Source organism: Erythrolamprus reginae, chromosome 5, assembly GCF_031021105.1.
Source record: "Erythrolamprus reginae isolate rEryReg1 chromosome 5, rEryReg1.hap1, whole genome shotgun sequence".
Classification (NCBI taxonomy): domain Eukaryota; kingdom Metazoa; phylum Chordata; class Lepidosauria; order Squamata; family Dipsadidae; genus Erythrolamprus; species Erythrolamprus reginae.
In genome coordinates, this window is record NC_091954.1 from 38,126,462 (window position 1) to 38,143,136 (window position 16,675).

The following is a 16,675-nucleotide window of genomic DNA, read 5'->3' on the forward strand; positions in this document are numbered from 1 at the left end:
ATCACCAAATGATGGTTGAAAGGACTACATGTATCTCCAAATAGCCTTGGTGTACCTTATCCCTCCCCTCAATGTTGCCATTTTACATCATTCCTTTTCCTTCTTGATTATGAGAAAGTTTATGTGAATTTGTATGTATTTATGGTTGGTTCCAGATGGGTGATCAGTTGGTACACATGCAGCACAAATACAGAAATACATACATGAGAAATTGTTCATTTATTTATTTGTTTGGAGGTATACAAAGATGTAACAGAGAAACACAAAAAGAAACATTAGTACAGGGGAAGGAAGGCACACTGGCGCACTTATGTACCCCCCTTACTGACCTCTTAGGAATCGGGAGAGATCAACAGTTCATCTATTTTCTGCTTTCCTATTAGATTTCACTTTATTCTGAGGGCTTCAGACAAAGCTACAGTGATTAAATTAATGAATATCTTTAGGTGACTATTTTTATTCAACTTAAAAAATATTGTGTTCCTTCTTTGTGGATTTGGTGATAACTTCATTAGTGGAGCATATTGTAGTTTGTTTTTTTTAATGCAAATTACAAGGTGATTGACAGGCAGCCATTTGACTTGTACTGTCATGTAAGTGAAGTATTGGGTTACAATTTGAAGTACCCAAAGTCTATCCCCAGCCATAGAAACAGATTGGGTTGCTGGACCTATCACTTTCTCTCAGATCAATCTAGCATGAATAAAACAAAAAGAGGTTGTTTTAACAAGCCTTTTGCTTGTTGAGAAAAGATGGGATAAAGAAATAAACCCAGCCATCTATAGCTTTTCTAGCTCCCCTAGCTTTAATTCAAGCCCAAGAAGTGACATAATGTGGAGAAAATGTGCAGGAACCATTTTCAATTGAGAAAAAAAAGCATTCCTTAGGAATGTGAATAATGGAAAAATCTCACAAGAACATGTGAAACATTGAAATGCCCTGCTAGAAGGTAACACAAGTTTTGGAAATTGGAAAGTAGTTTTCAGACCAATATTACTTTTAATACAATAAAGGTGGTAGTGGAATATTTGTTTTACTATATAATGTGTAGCAGTCAAGGACATAACTCTTTATATTACACAGTCCTAAAAAGAAGACCCTCATTTTATTAAATTTATTTATTATTTATTATTTATTTATTGGATTAGTATGCCGCCCCTCTCTGTAGACTCGGGGCGGCTAACAACAGTAATAAAAACAGCATATAACAATCCAATATTAAAACAGTTAAAAAACAGTTAAATACATGTTAAATCTCAACTGCTGTATTTATTTCTTAGTGTGTTTGTGTTTGTGTGTGTTTGTGTGTTTGTGTGTGTGCATGCAGTCAGTTAAAATTATAACCAATTGAACAGAGATGGAAATAATGACCAGTTTTTAATAATTGTAAGTAAATCAAAACATGCCAAAATGTGCCTTATAGGAAAAAAAGGCAACTCCCTAATTTATTTTTACATTCATCAACAATGTTTTGTTGAAGGAGGAATATATATTCAGTGTTGACTTAATTTTTATTTAAAATGTCTTAATGAGTTCCTGGTAGTGGGAGAAAACATTGAGTAATGAAGGCACTATTTAAAATGAAAGACTTGATGACATCTTTCAATTGATTGCCAACAGTATTTGATTAGATATATTTAGCATTTTGGTTTTCCTCTCAATTTAAAACTATAATGCTGTTCAACCCCCCCCCCCAAATTATTTTGTTTTATTTAATTTAATTTATCTTGAGGGGTTATGCAGGTAGTGTGAATGGATTGATTTTTCTTGCCTTTCTCTCTGTGTCTTTTATTTCATAAGGAAGCTACTGATGTTTCTTTTAAAGCCCCTCTGGCTTTGTGATGTCCTTTGGTATGCTAGTAATGTACTAAGTAACCTTTGATACTTTTTAAATCAGTCATTTTCAAAGGTTCTAGTGAACCTTCTTTCACATCATGTTTGATGTCTGGTTTGGCCAGATAAATTGCATTTCAGCTAATACCTACCTGCAGAGATCAGTTTCTTTTAAAGTTTACTTGATTTAATATGCTGGTCTATAATACCATAGAAAGTTAACATATCGAAAGAAGTCAGGATGTTCCATAGTTCCAGCTTTTCACAAAGCAGTGAAAATGAATGATTGTGTACTGTTTATTTCAGTGGTGAGATCCAATATATTTTTTTTAGTACCGGTTCTTTGGGCATGGCTTGATGGGCATGGTGTGGCTTGATGAGCATGGTTCAGTGCACATAGCAGGGAAGGCTACTGCAAAATGTCCATTCCCTCCCCACTCCAGGTGAAGGATACTGCAAAATCTTCATTCCCACCCACTCTGGGGCCAGCCAGAGGTGGTATTTGTCTGTTCTCTGAATTACTCTAAATTTCCACTACCGGTTCTCCAGAACCTGTCAAAACCTGCTGGATTTCACCCAGTGTTGGGCTCTTACGGATATGGTCTGATATGCAGAACCGGCAGAAAAAAAATTGATTTTTTTTTTTTTACCCTTCTGGGCTCTAGGCATGTTTTTCCTATTGCAATCAATGAGGATGAATTTGTATAATTTTAGAAGAGCTGTGTGTGTACATAAATATACAGTTTATATAGTAGATAATGTATATTTTTGTGTGCCTGTGTGTAATATGTATGTGCACATATGGCATATAGAATTAAAGAATATATTTTGGATGTTCAGTAATAGTAAGGGAAATTGTATCTCTTTGAGGCGAGGAGAGGCCAGGCACCCTAACCCAAACACTTGACGTGAGTGACATCAAGTTGGCCACCTTTAAGCCAGTCACATGACCATTAAGGCAGCTTCCGGTCACATGATTGTCAAGCTACTCTCACCTGGTCACATGGCCAGCAAGCCATACCCACAAAATAAACTTAAAGATCACCGAAGGTCCCATGGTTTAACCCTGATATTCTCTTCTAAATAATTTATGATGGATATGTGTTTTTGTATAAAAAAACCAGGGGTGAAATCAGTAAAGGGCCGCACATTTTTTTACTATCACACTGTGGGCGTGGCTTATTTTGTGGGTGTGGTTTACTGACATAGTTTTAGTAGAAGAGAATATCAGGGTTAAACCATGGGACCTTCGGTGATCTTTAAGCTTGGCTTTTTTCTTGCAAATGTTTCATTACCTCACCAGGTAACATCTTCAGAAGCAAAAGATGAAGCTCTTTGCATCTTTATTCCATCTGGTGATATTGCTGCTATTCACTATATCACAACACAACTTTCAGTCTTGTAAACCATCCTTGATTTCACCACAATCCTATATTACTCTATGCATACAATCTTGTTCTCTAAACTTTTGACCCCTCTCTTTTTCAGAATCTCATCAACTCCACCCAACCACAACCTCTTCTCAGCATATTCATTCTTTCTTCAGATATTTGTTTTGCAGTTTTATTTTCATTTATTCCCTCTGTATGACCAAGCTCCCCAACACATTTGTTTTCCTTACCAATCAGTTTTGTTCTGCTCACTTAGCACTTAGCACTGTTGACCCTACTGTATGTCCATAAACTCAGAGAGAAGGATCCACTAGTACATTTCTTAGCAATTGGAAACACCTCAGGGATTGTTTGCTGAAAAAAGAAAAAAAATGAATGGATGATTTGTGGATTTGACGATTAAAGGCTAGATTATGGAATCTTTGATGTAACATTAGAGCAGTGCTCCTCAATTATTTTCTGTTAGCCCCCACCCCACCCCCCCAGGAAGAAGTAAACATTTTGCACTCTTCTCAACTTTCCAATCTGGGCCCCAATGAAATTTTAATGTTAATATTTATTATTTTACTTATTATAATGTTGCAGCAAATACCAGTTGTTAAATCAGAGGTTGGAGACCGATGAAGAGGGTAACAGCTCTTTTATTTAATAATCAGGAACATTTAAAGTGACCAGCTTGCAGGCAGATAGTGACTTAAAACAAGCGGACAAAACCGCACCTTATATACTTCGTTACCAATGCTGGGATTGGTGACAATGTTTCAAGACTTCGCGCCGGGGCTTCCTATTGGTTGCGCCCGGAGGCTCCTTATTGGTCGCACCTCGGCTTCCCATTGGTTGCGCTTGCAGGCTTCTTATTGGTCGCACCTGCTCCAATCAGCGATCACATTTATTCTAACAACTTGCAAACATAACACCAGTTACCAATCAAGGGAATGGAGACCACAAGGAGATTGAGTAACTCAGGTTTATTGCATGCAAGGTTCAGAAATAAGACAAGAAAATCTGAACAATCATTAACATTTTTAGTCACATTCTTATACCTTTTCGGAAAAGTTGGACGTACAAGCATGTCATTGCATGGACCAATAATATGGGTTAATTGTGTGCATACAAAAAAGGAAGTAAAAAAGTAGAATCAACAGAAAATATGATTACATGGTGAAATAATGACAAGGTAAGTACAACGCAGCATATGGGATACCTGATGCCTGATAGTTAGATATAGATTCTTTAGCACTCAGATGTTTCTTATATTTCACTTCCCAATTCCCGTCGCATGTATGTCTCCATAAGCAAGTTGCTTAAGGGAGAGATAAGAGAAAAAGGAAGTAAAGTAAAATACAGACTATGCAGTTATTATCTTTTACAGTGTAGAACTAATGATTAGAAGTTTAGTAAAACTTAAAGATTAATAAAAACATTATAAAGGTACTTGAAGTATATAGGATTCTTATTAAAGCACACTTGAGGTATATAGGAAAATATATATGCTGGGGTACCTTCTTCAATAAGATGCAAGCAAACTATTGGCTGGGGAAGGCTGCTATACCCACTTACCTGGGAGTAAATCACACTGAACTCAGTGGAGCCTGTTTTCTATTAGGCAGGCATAGGCTACCATGGTTAGGGTCCTCTTTTGACATGGGTCCAGGCCAGCTTAATCAAGCTGATGTTTTGGGTTCACCATCCTCTCCATAAGTGCTGCCTCTGCTGGGCACTCACAGCATATGGCAGTGTTTCCCAACCGGTGTGCCGCGGCACACTGGTGTGCCGCGAGACATGGTCAGGTGTGCCGCGAATAAATAAGCTCAGCTTCTGGTATCGCAACTTTTTGCGAAGAGAAAAAAGTTGTGAGACCGGAAGCTGAGCTTGTTTCTTTGCGCCTTCCAAGTTTTCCAGCAGCTGCGGCGCCCCGCCCGGCTGGAGCTTCCCTGTCAGCAGGTGAGCTTTGAGGCTTGGTGGGAGGGCAGCGGCAGCGGGAGGGCGGCGCGCAGCGGGAGGGTGATGGCGGCGGCAGCGGGCAGGAGCCATGCCGTGGGGCGGTGGCAGGGTGGTCCCTCTCTCTCTCCCCCTCTCTTGTTTTCTCTTTCTCTCCCCCCTCTCCCTCTCTCTTTCTCCCAGTAGCTGTGGGGCGACGTCAGGGTGATCAGCTGTGAGGCGGAGCTATGGAACAGAGGAACAGAGGCACAGACGGCGGCGGCTGGAAATGCTGGAATTGCGTGGCTGGCACTTGCCTGCTGGCTGGACCAGGACGGAGGCTCAAGCCCCACGTCCATGCCCAGCACAACGCCAGAAATGTACGCCGTCCAGCCACCGCCGTCTGTGCCTCCGTTCTGGAGCTCCGCTTCACAGCTGATCACCCTGCCGTTGCCCCACGGCTACTGGGAGAAAGAGAGAGGGAGAGAGGGGGAGAGAAAGAGAAAGCAAGAGAGGGAGAGAGAGAGAAAGAGAGAGGAAGAGAGGGGGGGAGAGAAAGAGAGAGAAAGATATAGCAAGAGAGGGAGAGAGAGAAAGAGAGGGAGAGAGGGGGGAGAGAAAGAGAAAGCAAGAGAGGGAGAGAGGGGGGGAGAGAGAAAGAGATAGCAAGAGAGGGAGAGAGAGAAAGAGAGAGGGAGAGGGGGGGAGAGAAAGAAGGAGAGAGAGGGGGTAGAGAAAGAGAGAAAGCAAAAGAGAGAGAGAGAAAGATAGATAGCAAGAGAGAGGGAGAGAGAGGGGGGAGAGAAAGAGAGAAAGCAAAAGAGAGAGAGAGAAAGAGAGATAGCAAGAGAGAGAATGAGAGAGGGGGAAGAGAGAAAGAGAGAAAGACAGCAAGAGAGAGAAAGCAAGAGAGAGAGAGAAAGCAAGAGAGAGAGAGAAAGAGGGGGGAAGGAGGGTGAGGGAAAGACAGAGAGAGGGAAGGAGGGCAAAAAAGAGAGGAAGGAAGGGAGAAACAAAGAGAGATGGAGAGAGAGGGGAAAGAAAGAGGAGGGAAGGGAGAGAGAGAGAGAAAGAGGGAGAGAGAAAAATAGAGTGAAAGGGAGGAAGAGAGATATTTTTTGTCCAAACTTTTTTTTACACCCCCCCGCCCCCGCTCAATGTTCCCCAAGATTTTGTAAATGTGAATAATGTGCTGCAGCTCAAAAAAGGTTGGGAAACACTGGCATATGGTATTGAAGGAGGCGTTAAGGTGCCACTAGAAGCTTTTGCCCAGTTGCAGAGGATGGTCCTCTTTGTCCAGCAGCAGGTTCACCATGCTGTTCATGGCTACCATGGCATCTGTTGAGAACAACAAGATCACACGCAGCCACCCTGCCCTGCCTGGCCACCTTCTCTTCCAAGCTCGGAGCAGCGTGCAACTGGGAAATACTCCCTGTCTGGGGTAATCTATTGAGAGGGACCACACATGTTCCACAGGGTCACACATGCCCCCTGGCATTGCACCCCACTATTTGAGAAGGACTGCCTCTTCTAAGTATGAATCCCCAAAACACTTCTTCAAGGATGCTTCATGGCATCGGACCAGGTTATCTCCGGGACCGCCTTCTGCCACACGAATCCCAGCGACCAATTAGGTCCCACAAAATTGGCCTTCTCCGGGTCCCGTCAACGAAACAATGTCATTTGGCGGGACCCAGGGGAAGAGCCTTCTCTGTGGTGGCCCCAGCCCTCTGGAACCAACTCCCCCCAGAGATTAGAATAGCTCCCACCCTTCTTGCCTTTCGCAAGCTTCTTAAAACCCACCTGTGTCGTCAGGCATGGGGGAATTAAGATATTCTTTCCCCCTCGGCTTCCACAATTTATGTATGGTACGTTTGTATGTATGATTGGTTTTTAAAATAAGGGTTTTTAGCTTTTTAGTATTGGATTGTCGCACATTGTTTTTATTACTGTTGTTAGCCACCCCGAGTCTACGGAGAGGGGCGGCATACAAATCCAATAAAATGAAATGAAGTGAAATGAAATGAATGCTGAGACTTCCTTGTTTAGCGCCCTTGACCCATTACACACTCACTGACCCAAACTTCAAACACTCCCATAAAAATTGACCTGGATTGTTTTTAACCTTTATTCCTAACAGTTTCTTGCTGCTGTTTGCAAAGTTATTTTACTTTCTGTGCACATTCAACCAATCAACAACCAATCCACTAGCCATGTTCATTGATCAGTAATGTCAATGGATGAATATAGCATCAAAACAGAAACTATGAAATACAAGAAAAACTAAGATTAAAAAAACCACAGCAGATGCATTAGCAGAAAAAAAAGATAAATGCAATCCTTGAGACAATTAAAATATTAAAATAGGAATAAATTGAAATAAGATATCAGTGATAAAATACTGATAAAAATTAAGCTCCCTTAAATGTTCAAAACTAAATTAAAGGTCTAATAAAATATTAATAGGTTCAAAAAATAATAATGAACCAATAACCTCCCAGCAAATTTTAAGAAAAACAATTGAACTTTCATCGGATCAAAAAAGATTTGTGTGGTTAATAAAAAGAAATAAGCTATAATAAGTCTGTTGAAAAAGTTGACCTCATCTACTCTGTATACACATTATGCAAAAGTGCTTATTTTTTAAAAGAAATTATTCACTTATAACAATGTTTAAAATCACCAGTACTTTTATTTTGTCATTCCATGAAATATCTTTTAAATATTTCTTAGCATAATTCCATATACTTCTTTGACACATAATTCTTTTCATTCTCTTCTAAACAGCTTCCACATTTTCCCCCTTATGTGTACTTTTTTAAAAAAAAAATTCTTCTGGGAGATTAATATTATTTTTCTCTCAGTACTCATACTTTGTCTTCCTGCAGTCATTCTGATTCAACTTTTCTTTACTTTTTTCTATATCCATTTTTTTTTCAAGATCAACTCCTCTCACTATAAAAAAAAAATGGCCTGTTTCACATTTAAAATTTCCCATTATTCCGTTATCCTTCACCAATTCTCTCAATCAGTCAGTATAAATAACAACTGCACCATGCTTAAGATTTATATTGATTGTGTATACATAGGAATAGATTGTGCTTAAATCCTATCTTACACACATGCACACATACAAACACTTACCTTTCAACTCTGAACTTTTCCTAAGCAGTTACATATAATCAAAGTCCTTATTCATTCATCAGTCAATCAGTTTTTTGTATTCTCTCATCTTGTTCCTACTGATCCATTTGATACAACATAATTTATTATTGGCTCATACCTATTTGGAATGTTACACAATTGTTCCACAGTCTCATCACATGTTCTACAACTGGAGTATAGCATACAACAATTTATCAATCTATGAACACTTATATTCTGTTCTGCTTTCCATAATTAATAAATATGCTGGTGATAACAACAACAACAACAGAGTTGAAAGGGACCTTGGAGGTCTTCTAGTCCAACCCACTACTTAGGCAGGAAGCCCTACACTATTTCAGACAAATTTTTGTCCAACATCTTAAAAACTTCCAGTGTTGGAGCATTCACAACTTCTGGAGGCAAGCTGTTCCAATTTCTCCTTAGTTCTAAGTTACTTCTCTCCTTGTTTAGTTTCCACCCATTGCTTATTGTTCTACCGTCAGGTGCTTTGGAGAATAGGTTGACTCCTTCTTCAGGGAGTACAGTAGCTAGGAGTACAGTAGCAATTGTCTTAACTTTAAGATAATGATTTACAAATAAGGGGAACATACATACTGTGATCCCTTAGTAATTCACATTTTACAAACTGCACCTGAGAGTTCTGTTAACTTTTCCACAGTACTTTGATGGAAATATAAATATTGGCTTTTCTTTTTGCTTATGTGTTTGCAACATCATTGGATATCTAACTCTCTGCCTCTGTGTTTGTCTCTTTCTCTGGGTTAGATTTATATCTTGCCTTTTCTCTTGAAGATCAAGGGGCTTACAAGGGAGAATTTAGGTCAGACAGAAGGAAATATGGCCAGGCAATTGAATTGAGAGGTGAAGGAACTGATAATCTTTGCTTTTTATTTCTTGATCTTGTCCGACCTTTCTATTTAACACTTCCAATGTTAGTATAAATAGTCTCTTAAGGATATCAGTTTAACAATAGGAAGCATGTTGCATGGATACATGATGCACAGCAAGTTTTCTTTAAGATAAGGAAAGTTCTCTACTACATGTATTGTCTTACATTTACAAGAGTAGAATGCTAATGTTTGCAAAGTTGAATTTGAACAGCTGGTACTCAAATCCCAAACTTGTTCTTCACTTACTAAAGGAAAGCCCTAAAGACAGAAAGCTCTCCGATGTTACTGAGTGGTTGGAAAAACTATCATTTGGAGTAAAAGGAAGGTAGTGGTGGTAGAAGAGGAAGCTTGAAATACAGCTTGGAATTGGTTTACCAAATGAATATTGAAGGCCCTTACTTATGATTATGTTGATTATTTCAAGGTATCTGTATCTGGTCCATGGCTCTATGGACTATGGGAGATAGGTTAATTTAACACAAACAGGGTGCTTTAAAAATCAAATTCCAATTTTGAAAAAGTAAAGATATTAACCTATATAGAATTTGGTATCCTTGTAATAAGGCCCCTCTGGATTTTATGTAGGACAAATGGGTCAATTTTTTCATTAAAAAAAAAATCAATGGACACAAGCTTGACATCAGAACTTGAACAAGAGAAAGTAACATCAAAGTGTTTTAATCTTCAAGGATGCTGCATTACTGATCTCAAAGTTTCACTGGCTTAATGCTGCATTCCACCCATGATCATTTTATTTTGTTCCCTAAATTTGCCAGATGTCATTGCTTGTCTTAGGTGTTCTTGGATTGTTCTGTGTTTTTCCTACTGAGCCTAAAATTGTTCTCAAATATTATTATGTTCTCAAATATTATACAGCATTATGTTCTCAAATTAATAATAGCCTACAACCTTAATACTAGCTGGTTATTCATTTCATTTACAAGAAATGCTGAAAGTAAAGCTTTATACAAAAGGGAAACTTAACCTTCATTATCCTCCAGTAGAATAAAATAATGTACAAAGTACTTTAGTCCAGTATTTCATGTAACAAATATTTTTGACATTTTTTGAGAATTCCCTGCATCTGAGTGACCCAAACTGGTTTTTCAATAGAGAATAAGGCAGGAAATAAATGTTAATTTAGCAATTACCTCTCTTCTAACTTTTATTTTCCAAGATACCAATTGAACTGAGACAGCACACTATGTTGTCAATACAAACCCTGGCTGTTAGGTTTCTTCTTGTACAGAGAAACTATTTTGAATTTTCTTGCTTTAACTGTGAAACAACAAACAATTTTGATACTGTGAAGGATTTGATACTGTGTTATTTTTAGCTTTCATTTCAGTCATTCTTAATTAAGTTCATCTCTGCTTTTAATGACTTTGATATTCATATACCCAGTATATATTTAAACATACCTTTCCTAGTTTACACATTTTCTCAAATTATATGTGTGTATGTGTGTATTTGTGTATGTATCTGGTTAGGGCATTTGCTATGTTGTAAGTTTCTAAAACCTGAAGATTTCAGCATATATAGGGATTTCAGAATTTTTTATATGATCAAGTTTCAATTTGCAGTATTTGTGTAAAACAGTAATAACCTTACTTTTTAAAATCCTTGTATGAACCTGAATTTGCAATAAAACATTCAATTAGCATTAAAGAAATCTGTTGTTATTGAAAGAAAGCTACTTATATTTAGAAAAACAGACACACAATTATGGAACTAGACTTCCTTGTGAGTGTATGAGAGATGACAAATATTGTCCTTGGATTGGGAAAATACTCAATCAAATGTCAGAAAAATGAGCTTTGGGGTTGTATTTTTAAATTTTGTTTTTACACATTGGAGATGATGGGCAGAAATAATTTCCATCAAATAAATCAGGATGGAAGCTGACATGCTGGGCCCTGTGGCAGCTTGGAGAACCTGAGAGCAGGGATAGGAAATGATATTGTTTCTGATGCCTCAATACAGCTGCAGTTTAGGGAACATCACTGAAAACTATAGGTGGTTAATCTGCAAGCTGCACTTTCAAGGTGCTCCCCTTCTGCCTTTTGCAAAGACAATATCCTATTCATAGCATTGCAGAAAAGATCTCCTTATGAAATCTTTTTATCCATTTTTGCAATAATTTGCACCAAATCAGAAAATTCAAACTGTCTAAAGAGCTGCTGATTCAGTTCTACAGAGGGATCATTGAATTTGTCATCTGCACCTCTACAACTGCCTGGTTTGGTTCGGCAACCTAACAAGACAGACACAGACTTCAGAGGATAGTTAGAACTGCAGAAAAAACAGTTGCTACCAACCTGCCTTCTACTGAGGACCTATGATTAAAAAAGAGGGCTGTGAAAATATTTACAGACACCTCATGTCCTGGACACAAACTGCTTCAACTCCTACCCTCAAAATGACACTATAGACCACTGCACAGTGCACACCAGAACAACTAGACATAAGATCATTTTTTCCCCCAAACACCACCACTCTGCTAAATAAACAATTCCCTCAACACTAACAAACTATTTACTAAGTCCGCACTATCAACTCTAATTGGAACCTGCTTTAAACTACTATCTTTGGTTGCTTCAAACCAGTAGCGAAATCCATTTTTTTTTACTACCGGTTCTGTGGGAGTGGCTTGGTGAGCATGGCAGGGAAGGATACTGCAAGATCTCCATTCCCACCCACTCCTGGAGGAATCATATTGCAAAATCTCCATTCCCACTCCACTCTGGGGCCAGCCAGAGGTAGTATTTGCCAGTTCTCTGAATTATTCAAAATTACTACTACTGGTTCTCCAGAACATGTCAAAACCTGCTGGATTTCACCTCTGCTTCAAACTAAGACATTTTCATGAAAACATATATTTTAAAAAGAAGATTTAGATTAAGCCTTCAACAAGGAAGCAATTGTTTTATCTTATTAGGCTCTGGAAATTTATCCAGATAATGTTGGTCCACATTCTCTTGCTAGTGGAAGCTAAAACAACATGTAATGAATGGTTCATTGCAGTATATGGTGTTAAAGATAGCCATGAGCAAAATATTTACTGGGTTAGCAGCTGTGTTTTACATTTATCATAATATAAAGACATTCATCCATTTACAGCTTTAAACTTTCTGCCTGCTCTAAATTGTTACTATTTTTTCCCATTTCCATTCTTTCCTGTTTCAAGGATGCATTTGAAATCCTGGTTGAAAACTATGAATTCAATGAAAATAAAGAATTTTGCCTTGCATTTGGAAGAGCCGCTTCCGTGCTGAAGTGTCTTCCATTCACTGTAGTTCGAGTAAATGACACTGAAGGGCTGCCCTGGATGAAAGAACAAGTCAAAGAAATAATTGAGGTAAGTTTTGTGAGATGTCACATGATGCTTCTTCAAAGCATTCCCACGAGTCTTTGGAGAGGAGCGGCATACAAATGTAATAAATTATTATTATTATTAGAGATACCCACCCATGATTTCCTTTTTTTGTGTGTGTGTGTGTGGGGGGGTTTATAAATTTTTATTGTTTTTCCACACCTTACAGAGATTCAAATTCACACACCTCAAATTAGAATACAATACAATATACAGTGTTCCCTCGATTTTCGTGGGTTTGAACTTCGCGAAACGTCTATACCACGGTTTTTCAAAAATATTAATTAAAAAATACTTGGCCGTTTTTTCCCCTATACCACGGTTTTTCCTGCCCGATGACGTCATATGTCATTGCCAAACTTTCGTCTGCCTTTAAAAAACATTTTTTAAAATAAACTTTAATAAATAAACACGGTGAGTAATAATCTAAATGGTTGCTAAGGAAATGGGAAATTGTAATTTAGGGGTTTAAAGTGTTAAAGGAAGGCTTGGGATACTGTTCATAGCCAAAAATAGTGTATTTACTTCTGTATCTCTACTTCGCGGAAATTCGACTTTTGCGGGCGGTCTCAGAACGCATCCCCCACGAAAATCGAGGGAACACTGTAATACCAAATGTCAAATTCTTAATCCAAATTTCCTAATTATTTATCCAATTTATTCTGGTACATATCATTCATCCTGTGCTACCTTCTTTTCAAATCCTATCATCCAGATTTCAGACATTCTCCTTTGCCCTGATTTGAATTAAAAGTGCTTTTAGCTATCTCAATTTCTCGTGGCTATTTGCTGTTTATCTAACAAAACTGTGCTGTCATGCTACAATCCATTTCTTATATTCTTAAATATATTTTCCCCTAATCTATATATCTTCCACTGCCGATCTTAGTGTGATAATCTACTACTGCCAAGCCCAGTGTAATTATTTTCCCTATTCTATATGTCACTGTCATAGCAGTGCAATAATCTTCCCTACTCTAATTGCTTTCACTGCCAATTGCAGTGCAATAATCTCCTCTAATCTATATATTTCCCTAATCTATGTATTTTCCCTATTCTATGTACCTTCCACTATCGAACTCTGTGTAACAATCTTCCCTAATCTATTAGATTAAGCTCTTCCCTACTCCATCCATTTTTACTGTCATACCCAACATAATCAATACTAATTATTATCCCATATTAATCCTCCTTTAATAATCCCTTTTCTCTTTACTCCTATTATTTATTAGTGTAAATCACATAATGAATTTATAATTGAAATAGTCAATAAATGATCAATATATAATTCAAATAATCAATAAAACTATCAAAAGTCTGAAATAATTATAACCATAATCACAACCATTTTTTATTTTCTCATCCATAATAATCATAATCAATTTTCTTATTCATAATCATTTCAATTTCCTTTCCTTATTCCATCATTCCATTTTAACTTTTTTATCTCCAATTTTCTTTTCAGTAATAAACTCCAATAAAATTAAATCATTAATAATTCCAATTCATTTAGTTCCATAGTCAATTTTTAAAATAATTTATAGCTTTATGGGGAAAAACTCAGTCACTTCCTCTTCTAAAGTACTGCTATCTTCTGCTGTCTTCTGTGTTTTCAATGTCAATGTTCTTAAAATGTCTCAAACCTCTTTTCAAATGCATTATCCAATATGTTTTCAAACAATTAGGTCAGTTCCATCTTGAATAGTTTCTTCTTTCCAGGTCACAGCTGACAACCTCCCTTTTCATAAAAAAAAAGACAACCAATGTGAAGGCCAAACAAATGCTTCCAAGTCATATACACAGATTGGCTACTATATTTCCTCCGAACACTAGATGGCACTAAATAACACGCTTGTTCAAATTTTCTGGTATTTTTAGAATTTCACTTCCTCTTCCTCTTTCATATGTGTAAATTATTATTTATTTATTTATTATTTATTCTTTGTCCAATATACAATACATATGAGAGAGAATAGACATTAGGTAATATATATAAGGATAGGAAGTAAAAAAGAAGAGAAGTGGATAGGAAGAGAATAAATATAGAGGAGAGAATATATAACATAAAAGGGGTAAGGAAAGAGAATTAGACAGGGGACGATAGGCACATTAGTGCACTTATGTACGCCCCTTACTGGCCTCTGAGGAATCTGGAGAGGTCAATCGTGGAGAGTTTAATGGAGAAGTGTAGGGGATTGGGGGTTGACACTATTGAGTCCGGTAATGAGTTCCACGCTTTGACAACTCGATTGTTAAAGTCATATTTTTTACAGTCAAGTTTGGAACGATTAATATTAAGTTTAAATCTGTTGTGTGCTCTTGTGTTGTTGCTGTTGAAGCTGAAGGAGTCGTTGACCGGAAGGATGTTGCAGCGTATGATCTTGTGGGCAATGCTCAAATCGTGTTTTAGGCGCCGTAGTTCTAGGCTTTCAAGGCCCAGGATGGTTAGTCTATTTTCGTAGGGTATTCTGTTTCGAGTGGAGGAGTGGAGGGCTCTTCTGGTGAAGTATCTTTGGACGTTTTCGAGAGTGTTGATGTCTGAGATGTGGTGTGGGTTCCAGACAGATGAGCTGTATTCGAGAATGGGTCTGGCATAGGTTTTGTAGGCTCTTGTGAGTAGTGTGAGATTGCCGGAGTAAAAGCTGCATAGGATCAGGTTAACAACTCTGGAGGCTTTTTTGCCGATATTGTTGCAGTGGGCTTTAGCACTTAGGTCATTTGATATTAGTATTCCAAGGTCTTTTACTGAGTGTTGGTTGGTAGTGAGGATTTGTTTATTCAGTTCATATATGTGGTTAGGATTCTTTTTGCCGATGTGGAGGGTAGAGCATTTGTTGGTTGATATTTGAAGTTGCCAGGTGTTGGACCAATCTGAAACAAAGTCAAGGTCTTTTTGGAGAGTGAGTGTGTTGTCAGTGGTATTGAAAAGTTTCACATCGTCGGCAAAAAGTACACAGTTGCTTACGAAATTATCGCAGAGGTCATTGATGTATAGGATGAAAAGAGTAGGACCTAGTACACTGCCTTGGGGAACGCCGCTTTTGACAGGGACAGGGGAGGAAATGGCGCTTCCGATTTTGACAACTTGTTGTCTGTTTGACAAGAATGCGGTAATCCAGTTGTGGAGGAGACCTGAGATGCCATAGGATTTGAGTTTTAGGAGAAGTTTGTCGTGAACCACTGAGTCAAAGGCTTTGCAGAAGTCGATATAAATTGCATCGATGGATTTTCCTTGATCAAGGTGGGTAGTCCAGATGTTTTTGCAGTGGAGTAGTTGTAGGTTGCAGGATAGTTTCTTTCTGAATCCAAATTGTTTTTTTGATAGTAGGTTGTGAGATTCTAAGTAAAGAGTGATTGAATGATTTATAATTGATTCCATGATTTTACAAGGTACACAGCATAGTGATATTGGTCTGTAGTTGTCAACTAGTGATGGGTCTCCTTTTTTGAAGATGGGGATGACTACTGCTTTTAACCACAGTTTGGGGAGAGTGCTGGTCATGAAGGAATTTTGGAAGATAATGCTTAGGGGTTCAGCTATGGCAGATGAGAGTTTTCTTAGGAAGTATGCACAAAGACCATCTGGACCGACAGATAGGGAAGGTTTGAGATCACGGATTGCTTTTTCAACGTAGTCTGTGGTGAAGATGATTTGGCTTAGGTTATTTAATGAGTTAGGAGTGCGATTTGCAAAGAGGGGGGATGAGTTATTACTGTTAACAAAAACGGAGCCAAAAAAGGAGTTGAATAGATTTGCTTTGGATGGGTCGTCGTGGTACTCTTTGTTGTGTGGTCCAATGAGAGGTGGAATAGGTCTGGAATCGTTAAGTTTGTTGTTGACGAAGTTGTAGAAGGCACGGTTAGATTTGGTGCGTAGGAGGTTTTCCTCTTGATCACTGTGATAGTTTAGACATTCTGCTTTTATTTGTTGGCATATTCTTCTGTAGCGGTTTTTAAAGTTGTTTACAGGACCTTTTTTGTTTCTACGCCAGAGGGATCTTTTTTTGGTTTGTAGTTTCTTTAATGAGATGGGAACGTTGTTTTTCTGTTTTCTTCTAGGAGAGGAAATTGGAACATACAGATCTATAAGTCTATTGATT

The 16,675-nt window shown here is 38.0% G+C and overlaps 1 protein-coding gene across 1 annotated transcript in view; it reads left to right on the plus strand.

The window, feature by feature from the left end:
• Positions 1–16,675, plus strand: part of DNTT (DNA nucleotidylexotransferase) — a 392,355-nt gene that overhangs the window by 174,607 nt on the left and 201,073 nt on the right. Inside the window, exon 4 of the mRNA XM_070752425.1 lies at positions 12,390–12,560. Within this exon, the coding sequence (XP_070608526.1) occupies positions 12,390–12,560 (171 nt within the window). The remainder of the gene's footprint in view (positions 1–12,389; positions 12,561–16,675) is intronic.